The 22,234-nt window shown below is 42.5% G+C and overlaps 6 protein-coding genes across 6 annotated transcripts in view; 4 read left to right on the top strand and 2 right to left on the bottom strand.

Annotated features, from left to right (window-relative positions):
* Positions 1-837: 837 nt before the first annotated feature.
* LOC306893383 (histone H2A-like) lies at positions 838-1,224 on the bottom strand (the record flags this gene model as incomplete). The annotated part of the gene is made up of 1 exon (XM_079455172.1): positions 838-1,224. The coding sequence occupies one exon, from the start codon at positions 1,222-1,224 to the stop codon at positions 838-840; it is 387 nt and encodes a 128-aa protein (XP_079311298.1).
* Positions 1,225-3,336: 2,112 nt separating this feature from the next.
* The window catches only part of LOC306893339 (uncharacterized protein), a gene marked incomplete at its 5' end in the record, with an annotated part of 47,816 nt that continues 28,918 nt past the window's right edge, over positions 3,337-22,234 (top strand). Inside the window, one exon of the mRNA XM_079455124.1 lies at positions 3,337-3,965. Within this exon, the coding sequence (XP_079311250.1) occupies positions 3,337-3,965 (629 nt within the window). The remainder of the gene's footprint in view (positions 3,966-22,234) is intronic.
* On the top strand, positions 5,222-5,608 carry LOC306893390 (histone H2A-like; the record flags this gene model as incomplete). The annotated part of the gene is made up of 1 exon (XM_079455179.1): positions 5,222-5,608. One exon carries the CDS (start codon positions 5,222-5,224, stop codon positions 5,606-5,608), a length of 387 nt encoding a protein of 128 aa, XP_079311305.1.
* Positions 6,476-6,886, top strand: LOC306893372 (histone H3.2; the record flags this gene model as incomplete). Its single annotated transcript, XM_079455161.1, has 1 exon — positions 6,476-6,886. The coding sequence occupies one exon, from the start codon at positions 6,476-6,478 to the stop codon at positions 6,884-6,886; it is 411 nt and encodes a 136-aa protein (XP_079311287.1).
* LOC306893399 (histone H2B-like) lies at positions 7,440-7,831 on the top strand (the record flags this gene model as incomplete). The annotated part of the gene is made up of 1 exon (XM_079455188.1): positions 7,440-7,831. The coding sequence occupies one exon, from the start codon at positions 7,440-7,442 to the stop codon at positions 7,812-7,814; it is 375 nt and encodes a 124-aa protein (XP_079311314.1). The 3' UTR covers positions 7,815-7,831.
* Positions 8,540-12,598, bottom strand: LOC306893340 (putative C-type lectin domain family 20 member A). Its single transcript, XM_079455125.1, has 6 exons — positions 12,464-12,598; positions 12,306-12,364; positions 11,366-11,725; positions 10,459-10,800; positions 9,675-9,760; positions 8,540-9,274 (listed from the first exon to the last, which is right to left on the bottom strand). The coding sequence occupies exons 2-6, from the start codon at positions 12,337-12,339 to the stop codon at positions 9,146-9,148; spliced, it is 951 nt and encodes a 316-aa protein (XP_079311251.1). The 5' UTR covers positions 12,340-12,364; positions 12,464-12,598; the 3' UTR covers positions 8,540-9,145.

The following is a 22,234-nucleotide window of genomic DNA, read 5'->3' as shown; positions in this document are numbered from 1 at the left end:
TTCTGCGTCTAGAGCGGAATATCCTGACGTTGCGGAGCACCTTCTTTTAAAGGCTGGGACGCGCAGTACGTTAAGGGCACGGAGATATGCGATTGGCTGACGTGTGACGTATGATCGTGACAGAGCCAATGGCAACGCGATATCTGTTCAAATGAAAGTGGCGGGATAATATACTGATAATAATATTATTTCTGAAAGTTAAAAAAAATATTTATAAATTTTCAGAAATTAAACATTATCAGTTAAAGAGATATTAATAGAATAATAAAGTTTTATTAACGACGTGTGTGAGACAGTTTGAGTTAAAGTGCACATATTCTAGTGTGTGTGTTATTCTGAAGCTTCATTCAATCAACGAGTTTTAAAGTGCGGCGAGTGTTTATATAGCGCGAGCTGCGCAGACAGACGCAGTTATAACCTCCGGCGAGTTTGATCTCAACACTGTGAGGTTTAATGTCAGTTACCTTTGTGTTTACAACACGACTCACTGCAGCACAGAGCGTCACATAAAGACAAATATCTGTCGACTGACTTTAATCTGTATTTCACGTTCTGGTTTCCTGATGTGTTTTATCATGTCATTAATATTCATCATGGTGTTGACAAACTGAGCATAATGTTAATCGAGAATCTCTGGTTCAGGCCTTTCTGCATACTGGTGACAAAAAAATAAGTACCAGTATCATACAATCAAATACTAATAAACGTTAAGAGTGAAATGACTAAATGGCTTATGCGGACAACTACGATTTTAACAAATGACTTCTCTCTCTCATCGATAATGTGGGTGGCTCTTAAAAGAGCCTTTGGGTTTACAGCAGTCGACCTCCCGCCCGTTTACTTGGACTTCGCGGGCTTCTCGGTCTTCTTGGGCAGCAGCACGGCCTGGATGTTGGGCAGCACGCCGCCCTGAGCGATGGTCACTTTACCCAGAAGCTTGTTCAGCTCCTCGTCGTTGCGCACCGCCAGCTGCAGGTGACGGGGGATGATGCGGGTCTTCTTGTTGTCGCGAGCGGCGTTTCCGGCCAACTCGAGGATCTCGGCGGTCAGGTACTCGAGCACAGCGGCCAGATAAACGGGAGCACCGGCACCGACGCGCTCCGCGTAGTTTCCTTTACGGAGGAGCCTGTGAACACGACCCACGGGGAACTGGAGTCCGGCCCTGGATGAGCGAGTCTTGGCCTTAGCTCTCGCCTTACCGCCGGTTTTGCCTCTTCCGCTCATTTTCTTCTGTTAGAATCAGATGCTTGAGATCAGACTTCTGCGCTGCTGCACTCAAGCTTTAATCCCATCTGTCAGTCGACTATTGGCTGGAATCAGTAAAACTGTTAAACCAATCAGTCAACTTCCCTCCAAACGCAAAGCCCCGCCCCCTCTTTTTCACAGATGCTGTGTAGCTCGCGACAGTTTTGAAAGAGAGAACCTTAAAGTGACAGTTCACCCAAACATGAAGAATCTGTCTTCATTGATTTACCATCAGATTGTTATGAAACTGTTTCAACTCCTTTCTTCTGCTAAACACGAAGGAGGATATTTGAAAGAATGTGATTATCCAAAAAGATCTCATCCCCCGTTTACTGCCATATAGAGAAACTGAACTGACATTGAGCCGAAGTTTATCACCTTGATCTTTAGGCAGAGAATCCAGAGGAAACCGCTGGAATCTGCTGCTCAAATCACAATACATTGGTTTTTAATTGTTTCAATGTATCTACATAATTTGTAAATCATCAAATCTATAAAAAATTATTTATTCAATCTTATTAATTAATCAAAATTTTTGGGGTTGAGAGATGAAAGATTTTTCTCTCATCTTTAAACTCATGATGAAGATCTGTCATGTGATTCACTGATGGAATTGCAATAGTAAAACTTCATTACGTTACATTCATTCACATTAGTTCAGCATTAGATTACATGTCTGCATCTTCATTTTCAGTATTTACTAATATTTTAACAAACAAAAAACATGCACCAAGAACTAACATGAACAATTGTATTTGCCATTTGCAAACAATAAAAAAGATTAATAAATGCTGAATAATAATATTGCTGATTGTAGAGGTTCCCAGATTTTAGATCCGAGACTCCATATCTACAGGGAAAACACACACATTCATAAGATTAATTGTAATTTTAGAAATACATTGTGGTAAGTGGTCATTTTGATTATTAATTTTGATTGGAGTTTACATTTAAGTTTGTTTGAAACTTCCTACACGCTATAAACGCACCATTTGTGGCTCCCACTGTCAAAGTTAGTGTCATTGTTAGTCATTGGAGATGATAAGTAGAAAATGGCAACCCTAGCTCTGTATATTGTGGTAGCCCATGAGACAAGGTTTTTTGTTGTTCTTATGTTGTTCCAATTGCTTCTGTTGTTTACTTCATTTGTAAGTTGCTTTGGATAAAAGTGTCTGCTAAATGTAAATGTAAACACATATTTATAAAAAGCAATGTACACTATGGGTCAAACGTTTCCAAACACTTTATCACTAATTTATTTATTTCCTCATCAAAACTGTTGAATACCACAAAGGCAACTGTGGACTATGTTGTGACTAAACAATCTAAACAATTAAATAAAACCTGTTATGTATCTGCTATAAACAACAACAAGCAAAAACATTTTTTTACACTAAATGAAAGTTCTTCAACGTTTCGATCATTAAGGACCCAAAGCCTCGTCTGACAGCAGCAGACTTGCTTGTCTGTTCAAAACATTACAAAAACAGTAGCATTACAAATAAGAAAAATGAAAAATAAATAAAACACAAACAGTAAATCTCAGTAAGAATTTCAGCATCTCTAGAAAATACACTCACATGTTCAGACCATTCGATCTGTCAATTGTTTCATGTCAATACTGGACGCAAAGATTTAGTTTTATCATAAATTATTTTAATATGAATTCAGACTGAATACAACAAGTTGTGAAACAGCGTTGTGTCATTCACACAAATACATTGAGAGTGTTTGTGTGTTTCAATCTGATCTAAACAACTTCTGTGTGCATCACTTCACAAGACATTCAATGAACTAAAGTCATTTATTACTAACACTGAATCAATAAAGCCTTCAGTGTCGTGTAGTTGAGTCTCTGAATAAAGCTCTGGATCTCTGCTGTGTGTTCTCGCTGTTTTCACTCCGTCAAATGATCTTTAAACTCTGATTTTCATTGTAAATGTCACGAGAGAAAACACAAGAGTTTGCGGCTCACAGAGGCGCGCGGGCACAGAGCAGGTCGAGCTGAGTCTATCTGGTTCTCATGTGGTGTATAAGAGCGCAGCGCCGCTCAGTCCTCCCGCATTACTGATCTCTGATCCGACTACAGAAATGGCAGAAACCGCTCCAGCAGCCCCGCCGGCGAAAGCGCCGAAGAAGAAATCCGCAGCCAAACCCAAGAAAGCGGGTCCAGGCGCGGCTGAACTGATCGTTAAAGCCGTGTCGGCCTCCAAGGAGAGAAGCGGCGTGTCTCTGGCCGCCCTGAAGAAAGCTCTCGCCGCCGGAGGATACGATGTGGAGAAGAACAACTCCCGCGTCAAGCTCGCCATCAAGGGCCTCGTGACCAAAGGCACACTGGTCCAGACTAAAGGCACCGGCGCTTCTGGATCATTCAAGCTGAACAAGAAACCAGCAGAGACCAAGAAACCAGCAAAGAAAGCCGCTCCTAAAGCGAAGAAGCCCGCCGCAGTGAAGAAGACAGTAGCGAAGAAACCCGCCGCTGCCAAGAAGCCAAAGACCGCCGCAGTAAAGAAGACCGCCGCTAAGAAATCTCCGAAGAAGGCGAAGAAGCCGGCAGCAGCAGCCACCGCCAAGAAGGCAACGAAGAGCCCTAAGAAGGCGAAGAAGCCCGCAGCCCCGAAGAAGACCGCCAAGAGCCCGAAGAAAGTCAAGGCTGCAGCCAAACCAAAAGCTGCAAAGCCTGAAGCAGCGAAGCCTAAACGGGCCGCTCCGAAAAAGAGATAAAAGAATCACTGACGGTGTTGATTCAAACAAACGGCTCTTTTAAGAGCCACCCAACCCCTCATGAAAGAGCGACTTTACCCCTCATGAAAGAGCGACTTCACCCCTCATGAAAGAGCGACTTTACCCCTCATGAAAGAGCGACTTCACCCCTCATGAAAGAGCGACTTTACCCCTCATGAAAGAGCGACTTCACCCCTCATGAAAGAGCGACTTCACCCCTCATGAAAAAACTTCGCGATGTATTTATCGCAAAACTGATTATTCTTAAGGGAAGAATTTAGTCGATTATTGTGTCATTGGTCGAAGTTATAACAATTTAATTGAGTCACACAAGTTGTATCAGTACTATTGAATAATGTAAACAAACAAATATTTCACTAGTTCGCCTTATACAGATGATTTATTTAGCAGGAGTAGCGAGGTAAGCTTGTAGGGCCATGAACTCGCCGGTTCCTGTCAAACACGGTTCCCAGAGCTCGGAACAGGCCAGAACACTAAGTTGTGGAGCTTTACAGGGTTGAACTTGTTATAAAAAAAGACCTAGTAAATAATATCTAACGTCAGCATCTCCTGGTGGTTTATTTAGCATATTTGCATTAATTGAATGCTTTGCTGAAAAGATGTGTCTTTAATCTAGATTTAAATTGGGCGAGTGTGTCTGATCCTGGAATAATATCAGGAAGGTTATTCCAGAGTTTAGGTGCTACGTATGAGAAAGCTCGACCCTCTTTGGTGGATTTAGTTATTCTAGGTGTTATCAAAAGAGTTTTGAGATCTTAGAGAGCGTGATGGGTTGTAGTGTGATAGAAGCTCTGTTAGGTAGGTAGGGGCTAAACCCTTTAAGGCTTTATAAGTGATTAAAAGAACTTTAAAGTCAATATTCTCCGGCTCCTCCCGAACTTACTTAATAAAACATCATATTTTAAAGTTTACCCATACCGGGCTTAAACGAAGATGAAGTATTTTGTATAATTTAACTGAAATGTAAGTGAAGGTTAAATCCATATTTAGAAACAAGAGTGCGGAACAGCGTCTGTGTTATGAGGGCGGGCAGGAAGTGACGTCAAAAGCTAAAGTTAAGAATGAAGGTCCGTGTTTAGGAACCAGGGCGCGGCCAACAAATATGAGGCGGGAAGTTAACTGATTGGTTTAAGAGTTTAATAGACTCCAACCAATAGGCGACAGACAGACAGTATTTAAACCTGAAACTGCAGCATAGAAGCATTATTTCAGTGTGAGAACATAAGATACAATGAGCGGAAGAGGCAAAACCGGCGGCAAAGCGAGAGCTAAGGCCAAGACTCGCTCCTCAAGAGCCGGACTTCAGTTCCCCGTGGGTCGTGTTCACAGGCTCCTCCGTAAAGGAAACTACGCAGTGCGGGTTGGCGCCGGTGCTCCAGTGTATCTGGCCGCTGTGCTCGAGTACCTGACCGCCGAGATCCTCGAGTTGGCCGGAAATGCCGCTCGCGACAACAAGAAGACCCGCATCATCCCCCGTCACCTGCAGCTGGCGGTGCGCAACGACGAGGAGCTGAACAAGCTTCTGGGTAAAGTGACCATCGCTCAGGGCGGCGTGCTGCCCAACATCCAGGCCGTGCTGCTGCCCAAGAAGACCGAGAAGCCCGCGAAGTCCAAGTAGACGGGAGGGAGGTCGACTGCTGTAAACCCAAAGGCTCTTTTAAGAGCCACCCACATTATCGACGAGAGAGCGACATTTTTTGTTTATATTGTAGTTGTCCGTATATGGCAGCCCATAAATGTCCTTTATCCCTCAAAGTGCACTATCATTTATTTAGGCCATTAGTACTTAATGTTCAGTTTCTAGTGCTTCATTTTCTGTTACCAGTAACTTTTCCATTAGATACTAGAACTTATTTTAAGTGTTACTAGTATTCAGAAAAGTGAACTAAAGATGGTTTACTAGTAACTTTTCAGATCAAAGATATCCTGAGCTGTAATGTCACTGGTAGTTTGGAGGTAGTTTCATATTTTACTCAATATGCAAATACAACGACGAATATTAATGAACAAATGTAATGCATCAGGAACTCTGAACGAAAAATAAGTTAAAAGTCCGTAAAACAAAGAAGGTCCAGTGGAACCGAGCATCCAGTACGTAACAAAAGTGTAAGGAGACGTTAAGTGTGCGGTCATTGAACATTTGTCCTGATATGTTCTCCACAGAAAATAAACGACGGCCAAAGAATTGTATCATTTTTATTATGTAAAAAAATTAAAACTTTTATCAGGTGAAATTGCACAAGTGAGAAAACCGATCACAGAGACTCGCGATGCGCGTGCAGAGACTTGAACAAAGGAAACGCGACGTCCCGCCACTTTCATTTGAACAGATATCGCGCTGCCATTGGCTCTGTCACGATCATACGTCACACGTCAGCCAATCGCATATCTCCGTGCCCTTGACGTACTGCGCGTCCCAGCCTTTAAAACAAGGCGCTCCGCCACGTCAGGATATTCCGCTCTAGACGCAGAAGAGACCGCAGCGATGGCAAGAACCAAGCAGACCGCTCGTAAGTCCACCGGCGGCAAAGCCCCGAGGAAGCAGCTCGCCACTAAAGCCGCCCGTAAGAGCGCACCGGCCACAGGCGGCGTGAAGAAACCTCATCGTTACAGGCCCGGCACCGTTGCTCTGAGAGAGATCCGCCGCTACCAGAAGTCCACCGAGCTGCTGATCCGCAAACTGCCTTTCCAGCGTCTGGTGAGAGAGATCGCTCAGGACTTCAAGACGGATCTGCGCTTCCAGAGCTCCGCCGTCATGGCTCTGCAGGAGGCCAGCGAGGCTTATCTGGTCGGTCTGTTCGAGGACACGAACCTGTGCGCCATCCACGCCAAGAGAGTGACCATCATGCCCAAAGACATCCAGCTGGCGCGTCGCATCCGCGGAGAGCGCGCTTAAGTCCCGCGTCTTCGACCACAACACAAAGGCTCTTTTAAGAGCCACCACATGTTCTGAACGAGAAGATTTCCTGCAAAATCACAATTTATCTCTAAATTTAATGAAGAGATAAACTCGCCCCAACAGAATATCAAATCAGATTTAACGGTTTCGTTCATAAACACTTGATCTAAATGTTTAATATTAATATCCATGTGCTGACCGTAAAGCAACCACCGCTTTGCCAATAATAACACAAACACGCTAGAAGTGTAAGTTTCGGTCAATGAGGGACTTTTGCACATTAATGTCCAAACGCGGGACTGATAGAAGAGCACAAGAGGAGCCGGAAGTGAAAACTGAATCGCGCGGGGGAGGGTCGCCTTCAACCGCAAGGCCATGGGCGGGAAACGCTTTCATTGGTCCTCTGAGCTGACCAATAGAACATTTTAAGGGGTTGGACCACGAAGACGCGCAATGGGAGCGCGCGCACGTTACGCTTTACATTTGCATGCTGGAGTGTATAAATACCCCCGCGCGGTGACTCTCGGTTATTCCTCGTCTATTCTTCATCATGCCTGAACCAGCCAAGCCCGCGCCCAAGAAAGGATCCAAGAAGGCCGTCACCAAGACCGCCGTGAAGGGAGGAAAGAAGCGCAGAAAGTCCAGGAAGGAGAGTTACGCCATCTACGTGTACAAAGTCCTCAAGCAGGTCCACCCCGACACCGGCATCTCTTCCAAGGCGATGGGCATCATGAACTCTTTCGTCAACGACATCTTCGAGCGCATCGCCGGCGAGTCTTCTCGTCTCGCGCACTACAACAAGCGCTCCACCATCACGTCCAGAGAGATCCAGACCGCCGTGCGTCTGCTGCTGCCCGGTGAGCTCGCCAAACACGCCGTGTCCGAGGGCACCAAAGCCGTCACCAAGTACACCAGCTCCAAGTAAAGCGACGCGTATCAAGCGTTTATCCACCCAAAGGCTCTTTTAAGAGCCACCAAAATAATCATTTAAGAGAGATTCTCTGTGTTATTGTTTTCATGTGTGTCGATTTGTATTAATGAGCGAGATATTTTCTCTTCATACAAAACTACAGTCGCGTGCAGGTCTCTTACCCTTTAGGTCTTTGACGTAGAAATGTGATTTCATATGAAAACTTCTAGATAGTCATATATATATATTCTGTTTCACTGGTATAAATCTGGTTTGTTTTCACGAGGATTTAAGTAACTGTTATTAAAAATGTTATGCATTAGTGACCGAATGAAGCTACAATATAACTCGACTAGAAGCCTTTGGTAAGTAAATGTTTACACTTTTCTGACTTTCAATTAATCTTTGTTTTTCATTAACAGATGGTTTGAGTTCTTTACAGATGGATCAGTGATAAAATGACAATCACTCAACTTCACATAACCTAAACACACAAGGTGTTAAAACTTAATGTCAACTTCACTGGTTTTGCTGATATTAAACACTGATAAGTCCAGCGCTACTGTTTCACAGTATATGTGAGCGATAACAATCCTGACAGGATGATAATTATATATTTAATAACTTTAACTCACTTTAGTGTGGGACCACATGAGCGAGTTCATTTTACTCTGGGATCACTATTCAGTCTCTACTCCAAATATCCAGATGAAGGGAGAACAGCAGGTAGGAGACGAAGTGATGATGGAATAAAATGAGTTTATTGAATAACATTCACTGGACTAGAAACAGATTCAAAAGCTTATTACTGTACACTAGCAATGAAAGCAGAATATTACTGCTTTACACATACAGCACTCACTGTAAGATTAGACAACATTCAAAGGAAAATCTGCTATGAATTAATCGCCCTCGTCGACCATAAGACCCCCGTTTACCTTCAGAACACAAAACTCTTTTTCAAAAAAGATTTGAAATGATTTTCATCCTTTAAGTAATGTTGAATAAATAATGAAATGAATACATAACACATAACTTGATATTATTCTGTAATCATTTGACATATTTCATTGATTTATTAAGGATAAGAAAAAAAAGGATTGAAAAACAACATTAATGTATCTCTCGAGCCAGAATTGCTTTTAAGAAACAAAGATCCTAAATCTATAATTAAGCGCGTCAGTCGTAATCTTGTCACTTTATACAAACAGAGATTTTATTTAAAGAACAGAAGGGCGATGCATCCGGAATATAATACAGATCATACAATTCTAAATATATGAAATAATGTATTTACATAAGGTATTTAACTCTCGTCTGTTTAAGGGTTGAAGCATAGGTTTCTCTTAACATGTCTTTTTCCGAGCAGCATCTTTTGGATCATGTTTGACTGAAAACACATTTCCATTCGACTGCACTTTCCATGTCAATCTTGTCTCCTCATTGATCCCACGATCTCTCACTTTGTGTTTTATCTGAAGAACAGAAACAAACAGAATTTTTAAGGTCAGGGTTCTTATTAACACTGAACAAATACACAACCCCAAATCAGATACAAGTGTGAAATATCAATAAAAACTAAATGTGATGACGTGCAAATCTCATAAACCCACATTTCATTTTCAACAGAACACAGAAAATGTAGCATTTATTTCACCATGAGCTATTAAAGCCAGCATGCAGTTTAATGTCTACCGTGACTTATGTTAATGTTTTAATAGTAAACAGACGGTAAATGAAGAAATAATGTTTTACTGTATGACCGTAACTTTATTTAACATTATTAAAACAAACAAACACTTGAATCGTAACGTAAAGCAACATCCTTACAGCTGAGGATTATATAACTCTTACAGTTACAGTTCAAATACGTACAAACTGCAAGATGGTCTCCAGAACCTCAACGTCATTTAATTTCTTTCCAGATTTCACCTCGACTCTCACAATCTGTTTCCTTGAATCTGTCAAAAATCATTTAGAAAAAGTTTCATATCAGAAGAGATATAATCATGACTGAAGTTGAGCTTACAAAAACACAAGATTCATTTCTTAATGTCGGTCAGACCAATCAGAGACAAAAGTGTTCATTTTAACATTATAGTCAAACAAATAATAATAGTTTAATACTGTTAAAATAATTTGTTGACTCTGAATTAATAAAGTATATTCAACCAATGTAGTTTTTATTTTGAGTGTGTGGGGGGCGATAGAGCATGTAATGTTAAGCTATACATCTATCCCTCACTAAATTGGTGGATATTTCATTTCCTCTTGTCATGCCAAACCTGTATAAGTTTCTTTCTTCGGCACGACTCAGAAGAAAATACTTCACTTGTACTGTACGGACGCAAAAGTAATGCAGGTCAATACCGCCGTTGTTCGGTTAAAATGTGTTTTTTGCTTTTGAAAGAAAATAAAACAGGTTTGAAATGACATGATGATGTTGGCTCATCTTATCTTATTCACTTTAACACCGAACCGGTGTCACTAATGGACACAAACACTGAATAGTGTTTGACTGATGACTCAAATGTGTCAAGCTGAATCGTTCAAAGCGTACCTTTCACAGACACTTTCTCACTAAACGGACTAACAGTAAAGTGTGTTTCTGATGGGCGTCACCAAAGATGAGTAACAAAGCATTAAACACAAATCTTACAAGTCAAACAGATGAAAGGAAGGACATATGAGCAAAGCTGATCCTCTATCAGACCATCAGCTCGTATAGAGCCGCAAGGTTGGTTCAGCCCAATAACATCAGGTTTTCCCATCAACCAGTTAATGGAGGACATGTTGACCTTTGACCCATCTGACCACTTCCACGAGTCCCGGCTCAGACCAATCCATGCATTATAACGTTTTGTCATTGATGCCACCTGGTCATTCTCAGTTTGACTCCGAATGATGGCCAGATCTGTGTAATGCTGTCTGCAGTAGCTCCAAGCCTCATGCCACGTCGTCCAGAAATGAGAGATAAAAATAAACTTATTTATTCCATTTTCTGTAATTAAATGTGAAAGAAAGTTGATTATTGTAGGTTTGCTTTGCTGCATATATCAAGTCTGAATGATTTGATTAAAAATATTGAAATATTGCTGGTATACGTTCAGAGAACATCCTAAATGTTGTGTTCAGGTTCACCAAATAATGTCCCCACAACCTTTAAAAACACTCCACATCGTGACCATAACAGAACGTTCTGGGAGCAGAACATTTCAAATTGTTGTTATTGCCTGAAAACTTTGCAATTGGTTGTTCCACCTGATGTCAGCTTCAAACTACACAAATGCATTTTTTTAGAGAATATTTGTCTTAACTTTGACGAAACACAATTGTGTCTAGGCTATTACATGCCTTTATAGAAATAGATTAGAAAACAATGAAAGTTCTCTCGTAATTGACTCAATCCGGACTAGCTAGCTTCTCCAATGATGTTGGACCACTGTGCAGTGATGACGACACAAACCCGTGGTTGGGATGCCCAGACAAAGCATTATTTTACTAACCGATTGACTGTGTTTATACCAGCAAGGGAAAGCAACCAATAGTGACGTATTATTTCTTACCGCTGTAACAAACAAATCGGAATTCATAATCGCACGGATAATCCCTCCATACACCGCTCTCCAATAAACCACATTCCTCTTTTCCATTGGTTGGCTCTCCAGTTGCCCAAAGCTTGAAATTAATCTTCTCATTTTTGTAAGTCCATCGCCAGCAATTGATGTCGTTGTATAATCCAATCCAGGTTTTCGACGTCAGTGCAGACTGGATAGTTTTTCCTACATTCGTCCAGTCTTCATTGCTCTGAACAGTGGCCAGCTCGATGTGATTCTGTCGGCAGTAAACTTGCGCTTCATGCCAGGTCTTATTCTCCGGGATCAGAACATACTGACGTGATATTGCTTGAATGAGCAGACAGAGTCCTGTTGAGAGGAACGTGCGGCAGCGTTCAGTGTTCAGAAATATTTCAATGTCAAAGCCCACAAAGTTTATCATCTGAATACTTTAAACGTCACAGAAAGACACCAATCCAATAATCTGTTTATTTCTAATGAACACAAAAGAAGATATTTTGAAGAATGTAGGACAGCAAACAATTCTGGTGCACTTTTTTGGATCAAATATCCCTATAGAAATGAAATCATTTGTTATCGGCTATTTAGTTTTCTCTATGGACTCTTTTTGTATGTCGAACCAAACTTGTTTTTGTTGTTGTTTATGCTGGGAAGGCTGTTTCAGAGAGAGCGCTGACTTTCAGTGCTACCGTGTCTATTTATTAACAATCACTTTCAGCCATATTGCATAGCATTGGACATGAGAACATCTCATTCTAGATGTAACCTCATGGTTGTGGATAATGGTGGCAAACAGTGTTCAGCATTTATGTCCACGCTACACTTCTTCAGTCGAGCACTCACATGGACACTGAGCAGTGTAATGACCATACATTAGGTTATATAACAAATATTAGCATACAATTATATAACCTAAATTCACACAGACCTGACAAAAGTAGAAGTTGAATCAACCTTTCCATTGCTGATGGATTTACTAAAGCAAATCTGAAACAACAATTTGAATCATGACAAACACACATCAGGAAAATGAATCGATTAAAAGAGCTCGCAAAGATAAATACAAGAAAAAAGATTCCCAGATACCTGCAACGAGGAAGATGAAGTTGAAGATCAAGTGTTGCTGACTGTAGTTGTTGAAGTGCAATGGCTAGAACAATCTCCACATCCTGACTTGAACTTCTGATGCAAAACAGGTTTTAGTTTGGAAACATGTGGACTGATTTACAATTCAGATTTTGTTTGCAATATCGGTTTCTGCATTCAAATATCATCTCATCACAGAGCACAGCGACGTTTCTCCTGAAACTGCACAAACATAGTCTAGGGAACAGGGCGGATACACAACAAGAAAAGTAGTTTTTTGCCACAGAACAGCATTTATTATTGGAAAACAAACTATGTTTAATTATAATATTAGAAAAAAACAACTTAAATATTTTGTAATGCTTCGTATTAAAATTCTATGAATGAAATGCATAATATAAAGCACGGTCAATTTAAGAACAAATCAAGGTCAATGTTAATGTTAAATTAGCTTTACAAACAATAACACCATGAATCTCAGATTATGCTTCATAATCTGGCCGTAACCAGTACGCCATCCGGGTGTTTCTCACCTACACCTTTATGAATACTGAGGTCTGACTTTCTATGGCTAACTGAACGAATGAGGTGTGTACATGGCCAACATTATATCTCAATCACCTGTAAGGTTAATATTTATTCAAACCATCTTTATACCTGTCAGTTTTATATTGCTCAACCTCTGTTGTGAACAAGATGAACATCATTTGCATCTTTCTGAGAATAATGTCTCTGCTGAGAAACAATTGAAACGCCACAGACATTATAATGGATTCCTTTAAAATATAAGTAGTGTGTATCAGACAGTGTTTCAATGGGATGAATCTGCTAGATTAACTCCACCAATAGATGACATCATATATTATGATTTCCATCAAAACAATACAGCTTCCATTATAACCATTACATTGACTATTGTGCTGTTTTTTCAGCAGGGGTTCCAAGCTGTTTATCTCAATAACTGGGTAAAAAATGACACTGATAAAATGAGTTTTGTCTCTGTGGACTCACTAGTAAAATTGTACAATTACAGATTGTGAGTTTGTCCTGCGAAGTTATTTGCATGAATTTACATGTATTTTCAAAAGCAGCTTGTTGCAATTGTTGTTTTGTTTACTCTTCTTTGTGTACCACACACAAAACAACACCCCAACATGTTTTGGTTTATTTAGGGCGGTAAAAATGTCCTGGAACAAAGCCTTGTGACTAGGAACTTGCAAAGATGCAAACTATGCAATAATGTCACCTGAAATGCCCCAACAGCAGCACTCCTACAGCTAAGGTAAGTTTATTGTACCGCTCCTCTTGTTACTCCCCTTTTGAAATAAATATATATGTTTATATATCATTTGTATACACATATATATAAACTGTATATATAAAATATCTATGAGCAGTTTGACATTAATTGGAATGCAAAATAAAAAAATCATTTAGGAACCAATCGATTTGTTTGGATTTAAGCCGTAATTACAAAAACACAGCTAACTAACACAAGAAAACACAATTAAAACATGATAACATCAAAAACATGAATTTTGACTCATTATAAAAATGGATTTCTCTCATTTTGGAATCAAACTCTTCATATATGTATGAATATAAGTGTTAAGGTAAGAGGTAAAAAAGAGTTTATTGTACTAGCCTGCAAGAAAGCCTGCACTGGCACTTTATGAGCCCACTAAGGGTTAGCCTAAGACCCCCAGCAGGGCACCTGAGAATGTGCTCATTGACCAAACATTGGCCAAACAGATTTCCTGCGGCATCGATTCAAATGCTTTGGTTATAGTGCTTTATACAAACTTAAGTTACGTTTTTAAAACCTATACGGAGTTTGTTATAACAGTTTTTCAATACATTGAGTGACCTCAAAGAACCGCCATCAGAGTTCAAAGGGGAAGTAAACATTGAGTCACTGGAAAAAAGCCACGTGCAATCATCTCCAGATCCACTAAGTAATTGTAGCCAGTAGTTCAGGCTTTTTATTATTGGTTATGTTCACTCAGCAGCCATCTTTGAAAAGCCACTCAGGCATGCAGTTGCAGCTCTTATCTCTTTTAAAGGGGAAGCATCTTCTAAGCACACTCTTTATAAAAAAGATCCAATTACTCTCCCTACATAAATGATTTAAATTAACCCTGACCCTAAATCTGTATTCTAGAGTCTTAGACCTTTCCAATGATATATAGTTGTTCATGATTCCATTAGAAATTACATGCTCAATATTGACACAAACAGGTGACAGTTAACAGGCTACCTGAGTAGCGATCGGCTCTCTTATTCTGAAGGCGGCGGATCCTTAAAGAGCTGCCATATTGAGTGTAGCATTTTTTTATCAATTCAAAACTTTCCAAACTACATATCTTGGTTATTCTATAGTCTTTGGTTTATTTAATGTCTGTAATATCAAATTGCTTGTAAATATTTTTCCCTTTTTCTTCTGAGGTCGAACAAAAAAATGCATTTGTTGTGGAGCCAAGTTATGAAAAGTGGGCTCCGTGGACTGAAAAAAACAAGGATGGGTAACACAGGACTCAATACAGAGTATGAGAAAGTTGTCTCTCCAAAAGTTACATCATCCGAAGCTCGAGTTCTCAGGGTATCGGAGGATCGTCTTATGGACGAGTTGATGAAACAGGGAAATGAAAAAAAGAGTTCTTCAAGACTTAAACCTTCTGTTAATCAGTATGATTTGTCTGATCGTGAATCATTTACATAACAGGTTGGTGTTGTCAGAAAGATGTGCAAGGCTTGTAATGTGGACTCCAAGGGATCTCGATGGACCTGATATTAAGATTAAGAACGGAGATGCAACAACATTTTCTAAAAAGTCTGGGGGGCATCGTGTAAGAGACTGGTTTGGTGTGTTTAAATTGTTTTATATTTCTCTTAATTAATTTTATTTTTTTAGGAGGGTCTGTTGTCCTGTGTCCACGTGGTGTGGGATACAGTTTGAAGTTTAATTTGAGGGCAGAGAGTCCAAGGGATTTTGTGGACCTGCTTTTGTCTTGGAAACACTTCCTAACGTGAGTATGACTTTGCTAGAGGCTTGGCCACACATGCCAATATCCGCGTACCTTCGTCTCTTCCGTTCCAACCATACGAAGGAAGACTTGCAGACTCAACACGAGAATATCAACAATGCAAAGCAGGGAAAGCTCGAAGTGTCTCTTCCTTGGTTAATTGAGAAGACCGATGGTCTGAACTCAGAAGGCCATCCAATCACTGGATCATCGGAACACTATGTTTTGTACGACAAATTATATGAATCCAATACGAAAGACCCAAAGGATGCTTCAGAAATATTTGTCTGGTGCCAGAGCTAAAGGGTTGGCTGAACAGTTTTACCTTTTATTAGTCCGCCTCCCTGGTCACGGACAACTGTAACTTTATACTCTGTCGACTCATCCTTGTGAGAAATGGACCAAAGTTATATCGAGGCAGATCTTTTAATCTCGTAATGCGAAAAGTCCATACCTCACACCAGTCGTTTTTTTTCCGGGTGGTTTCAGAACTTATTTGATTTAAACGAAAATCTCCACGTTCTCATAAATGCTCGCACGGCATTCTTCACACGTTACGCTCCCGCACTACATTACCCACAAAACCTTCCCATATTTGGACTACGAATCCCGCACTCTTAAAGGAGCACTGCCCATATTCCTGCAACACTACCCCCACTCTGGATGGTGATTAAATCTAACACCACTCCAGGACCATTACATAACTGATACACAATTATTAAGATTTCACAGAAATGTTCAGAAACACATTCAAAAATGCAAATAACAGGTAAGAATGCATGCAATACATAATCGTCCCATTTTTCTTTTTTTTTCAGTCCGAGCACATTTTCCGTAACTGAAGTAATAGTCCACAAACTCCACATGAAAATCTGGGTTTATGACTCAATCCAACAGATGGGCAGTTAGTCCATGAGGTAGGGGGGTAGCACGTTACCGGGGAACATAAGGCAAAGTGAGATTGCAAATTTCACTTTAACAGTCCACTTTGAATCCAACGTGGCGTAGTGTTTATAGTCCATCATGGGTTAGCGTCAATTTGTCAATTCTGTATTGTCCTGTGGAAATAAGGGTTAACAACAGAAAACAATGCATACTATCAAAAGTGATGTATAGCAAGGAAACAACTTCAGTAAATCAAAATTATTTTCTTAAAAGTGAATAACAAAAACCACCCGGATCAATGAGAGAACATTACTAATTTGACCGGTTTGTTATATAACATTTGACATGCCTTTTTTCAGAACAATGCATGTAAACAATACGAACATTTTAGAAAGTCCATTCTCCAAACCGCTCCGGCGGTCTTTTGGCTCGTAGGGGCCTTCCCCGTTTTTGACCGTAAACAGTCTCTGTTAATTCCTGTGGCACGGTGCTACCCCCACTGAGCTCGACCTCCTCGGGCCCAAGCTCTGTAATCGGCACCTCACAAGTTGTCAAAAGTGCGTGTTTCATCCTGGGCAATGCAGTCCACAAGTTCCTCTGAAAACAGGTTGTTTAGGCTTAAATCAACATTTTTAGGATCATCTTCTAGGCTGGGAGGAGCCACTTCCAGGGGCTGCCAAGAGTCTTTGAACACCCAGCTGTTCTCCAACGGCTGCCGAGCATGGAAAGGTTTCAGTTTGTGATGAACAACTTTCACTTTTGTCTTTGGACCCTTCTGAATGCGATACACAAGATCGTCCAGGTGCCCCAAAATGAAGTAAGGGCCCTCATATGATGGAAGAAACTTCCTGATTTAGTTTTTTACTCGTTTCATCCCTTTTATGAGGTACCACACAACATCACCGATTTTGTATTGTTTTCTCGCGACTTCCTTGTTGTACTGCCTTTTAGCACGCTACACAGATTGACCTAATGCCTCTCTGGCTATTTGGTGTGCCAGCTCCAACCTTTCTCTCATGTGAACGATGTGTTGTGGGGGGGTCTGAGCAGAGGTTTTGTTGGGGGGCATTCCAGCCACCAGGTCAATGGGCTCCGTTACCTCTCTACCGAAGAGCATCATGTTCGGTGTGAAACCTGTAGCGCTGTGTTGGGTGGCTCAATAAGCCATCAGAGCGTAAGGAATCATGAGGTCCTATTCCCAGTGACAGCGCTCCTAAGATGTAGCCAGGATCTTCTGGAGGGTGGCATTGAACCGTTCGACTTGCCCATCAGATTGGGGGCGAAAAGGCGTCGTCCGAGTCTTGTCAATGTCCAGCAGATTGCACATTGCTTGGAAAACCTCAGACTCAAAGTTGGAACCTTGGTCACTGTGCAAGGCCAGCGGTGTCCCAAAGCGACACACCCATTCGGAAACTATGGTCTCTGCTACAGTAACGGCACGATCGTCAGGAAGGGGATAGGCTTCCACCCATTTGGTAAAGTAGTCTTGTACTACAAGAATGTATCGATTGAATCGGTCCGTCTCAGTCATGGGACCCATCAGCAGCGATTCTTTCCATGGGAGCACAAACTCTCACTGTTCCCATAGGTGCTTGAGGTCTCTTTGTTGGCCGGGCCTTGGCTGCGCAGCTGGTGCATGTGCGACACCACAGCGTCACTTCTTCCCTCATCTTATACCAGTAATACCTTGTCTGCAATCGAGACAACGTACGTTCCACTCCAAAATGGCCACCCACAGGTCCCTCGTGCATATGATGCATCACATTTTTCCAAAACACTCACGGCAAGATGATCTGGGGGTAGAATTCGGGCCCTTCCATCAGGTAAAACCGACGTAATAGGATGCCATCTCTTAGGTATAACTTGTTCCATTGGCTCCAATAGGCTTTGGTAGCTGGTCCGAAGGGTGACACACTCTCCCAGGATGGTCGCTCTCCTCCTTCCATCCACCTTTTGATGGGCACTATATCAGCATCAGCCTCCTGGGCAGAATGCAGCTCCTCGGGACTCCACCCGAAGGGTGAGGTGACACTGGCAGTACTGATGGGTTGAACTACCCCCACTGAGCAGGACCGTGAGGTTGATGTTTCATGTTCATGGTCTGCAGTACTACCATTTAAGTTACACTGCACGGCCTGGTGACAGAATTGTGGTTTACTAGGGCAGGGCTCTTTAAGATTGCAGGCACAGTTTGAACGACAAGGACATCTAGACAGCACATCTGCATTTTCGTGCCGTCCAGGGCGATGCACAACCTTGAAGTCATACTCTCCCAGCTTCTCCAGGCATCGTGCTAATTGTCCCTCTGGTTCCTTCATCTTCATGAGCCACTGCAGGCTGCTATGGTCAGTGCGTATGTTAAAGGATCTGCCAAGCAGGTACTGGCGAAAACGTGATGTAAACTCCACAACGGCCAACAACTCTCTCCTGGCAGTGCAGTAATTTCGTTTAGTGGGTGTTAAGCTCCGGCTACCATAACAGCACAGCCCCGATGCCAAAGTTACTGGCATCCGTGTCGAGAATTAAGTCACCGCTATCCATTGGGTAGCTTAACACAGGAGCAGTGGTGAGTAGCTCTTTGAGTCTATTGAAGGCTTGTTTGTGCTCAGGAGTCCAGTGAAAACGGTCGTGCAGGGGTTAAGCAATTGTGGCAAAGTCCTTTACAAACCGTCTGTAGTAAGAGGCTAGACCTACAAACTGCCACACCTCATAAACGGTTGTTGGTGGGGGCCATTCACGAATTTTCCGCACCTCCTGCGGGTCTGTAGCAATGCCATGCTCAGAGACGATGTGCCCTAGGTAAGCTACCTGGTGGCGAAAAAGACAACATTTAGATGGTTTGAGTTTCAGATTAGCTTGGCGCAGTCTTTCAAATACTTGGGACAATCGATGGAGCATTTCCTTCACATCCTTCCCCAGCACAATGATGTCATCCAGATAGACTAGGCATGTTTCCCACTGCATTCCAGCCAGGACGCGATCCATTAAGCGCTGGAACGTCGCAGGGGCGTTGCAAAGCCCGAATGGCGTGACATTCCATTCAAACAGCCCCTTCTTGCTACAGAAAGCAGCAGCCCGCTTTGCTTCAGGGGTTAATTCCACCTGCCAATAGCCTGAGGCTAGATCTAGAGTGCTGAACCATTTGGGTGTTGACAACGTGTCTTGGATATATGGGAGTGGGTAGGCATCTTTAATAGTGCGCTCATTTAAAGCTCGGTAGTCCACACACAGACGATATGTTTGGTCTTTCTTCTGCACCATTACAATCGGTGAAGCCCAGCTGCTGTTGCTTACAGATGCTAGACCAGAATCCAGGTTCTGTTGAATTTGTCTGTCCGCATCTCTCTGTTTCTCACACGCCATTCGGCGAGAGGGTTGCTTCACAGGGTGACCTGGGCGGGTCTGGATGTCATGCTGCACCAGGTTTGTGCGACCGAGGTTTGTTGGACCAGAGGAGAAAATATCACGGTAAGCAATAAGCAGCTCTGCGAGATCATGCTGTTCTACCTCTTTTAAGCCTGTGACACTCTCTGCATACATTGACTGTAAGTGGCTTGGGACCGTTGTGTGGATTAAATCTGCAGGCGATACTGATGAAGTGGGTGCTACTACATCTGCCAACTGGAGAACTCCCGCCACGACTCCCTTCTTAATCTTCACATCAGCAGGGCCAGGGTTATATAGCCAGATGGGGATTTGATTATCTCGCTGGGCATCAACCACAATCCTCGCCACAAGCACCTGATGTTTCTCCATGAAACCCTTAGTAGGACTCAGCAGCACGTTGCCCTCTACATGTTCCCGGAAGTGTGCATTGCCAGGCACGATATATTCCCGTCCCGCTTCCAGAACAGTAGTACGTGCAATCCGCACCACATGTACTTTGGGTCTGTCCTTTGGAGTGAAGTAGGGTATCTGTTCGCCGAACATTCGATTCTTCGGCTACCGAAGTCAAAACGTGCTTTGGCCTGTTCCAGAAATGGGTGTCCCAGAATGGCTAACCATTCCCTCTGCTACATCTGCTACAATGCAATTAACACTGACCGTGTGTGTTCCTATTTGAATTGCAACATCAACCTCACCAAGAACATTGACATTCAAAGAGCTGATTCCCTGCAGTGCCTGTACGGTGGATAGCCTGAGTGGGGGTCTGACATCAGCTGTAATGTTCTCATAGCAGTGCAGAGGCAATACGTTTCTCCTAGCTCCACTGTCTAAAAGGACACACATTTCCATGTTATACAGCAGAGTGTGTATGCACATTTCAGGACCTGCTACCTTTGACTCTGAGAACTTCTGAGGTAGGTTGAGTTTCTGGGGTCCGTTGTAATGCTGAAGCTACACGTTGCAGGTTGAGCCTCGGTGAAGGACAGTTCCGCATCATATGACCGATGCCCTGGCAGTTGTGACAGACAATTTCTCCCCAGTTTATTTTCCCTCGCTTGAAGTTTTGTGCTCTGGTTTTCACAGGTGTGTATTTGTGTTTTTGTCTCCATTCGGGGGTTGGTAACACAAGGTTCTCCTCGTCGCTTTCACTCTGGTTAGGGCACTCCCACAGCACAGCAGCTCTGGTTCTCCGCTCAGCTGGTCTTGTGGCAGATTGCATAAACTGTGTTACGCTAGTGGCTGTGCGACGTGTGGTTTCATACCTGTGTGCAATCTCATAAGCGTGGGCCAGTGTGCGTGTACGCTCTTCCAGCAGCCTCTGTACAATGTCAGCATCTCCCATGGCATTAGTGAACACCTCAACACTGATGGAGTCCTGTTCTCTCTCGGTGCGATCTGCATAGACAATGGAGACTTTCTCATATATCTCATCTCTCAATACATGAAGTGGCTCACCTGCTTTACGGACTCTGTGCCTAAGTTCAAATCCAATGGCAGCAGCATCTTCTGATGATGGCCCATATGCAGCTTCCATTTCCTCCACTATGCGGGCATAATTCCATCGGCTTGATCTGGGTTTTTTTGTGAATCACAGCGCCTGCAGCACCCACTAAACAGAACCTCGTCTGCACCGTCATTGTTCTATCCGACCAGTGGTTGGCTCTGGCGCAATCTTCAAACCGATTCACAAATTCCCTCCAAGGAATGGAACCATCAAACTGACCTGGTCAGAGCGTTGGTATTCTTTCTTTTACATGACCGAATTCCTCTCCACTGTCTGATGATGGGTCGTAGAACATCTGGCGTAGAAAGAAGCTATGTCGTCTGGATCTATTCAGCTCAAGAAAACAATGCTCGTCACCATTGGTACACACAGTATTACTCTCATGGTCATGCACAACATGCGGGGCTGCATAGGTAGCACGTTGGCAGAGCTTGGGATGCATTATGGGCATGCTCTCGGACATAACTTTGTTTGTTTGTTCACATACACATCCTGTCGAGATTTTAAGTTTGCTGGTGTACTTTGCACATAGCACTGCGTATCAAATTCCACTGTCGTGTATCTCATTTCCCACTCTACTTTTGAAAGGATTGGTTTCCTCCTCCTCGCCGGCCGGTGCGGGTTTCTTCTTCGTACAGAAGAAGGACGGTTCCCTGCGTCCTTGCATTGATTATCGAGGTTTGAACGAGATTACGGTAAAGAACAAGTACCCCTTACCGCTCATGTCTTCAGCCTTCGAACTTTTACAGGGAGCTCGGGTCTTTACAAAACTAGACCTACGCAACGCCTATCATTTGGTTCGTATTCGCGAGGGGGATGAGTGGAAGACGGCATTTACGAGTATTTGGTACTTCCGTTTGGTCTTACCAATGCTCCAGCCGTCTTCCAGGGCCTCATTAATGATGTGTTGGGGGATATGATTAATCGCTTTGTTTTTGTGTACTTGGATGATATCCTAATATTTTCTCCTTC

The sequence above is a fragment of the Barbatula barbatula genome (assembly GCF_947034865.1).
Source record: "Barbatula barbatula genome assembly, chromosome: 4".
Taxonomy (NCBI): Eukaryota; Metazoa; Chordata; class Actinopteri; order Cypriniformes; family Nemacheilidae; genus Barbatula; species Barbatula barbatula.
The sequence above is the reverse complement of the archived record's forward strand: the minus strand, read 5'-3'. Positions and strand labels throughout refer to the sequence as shown.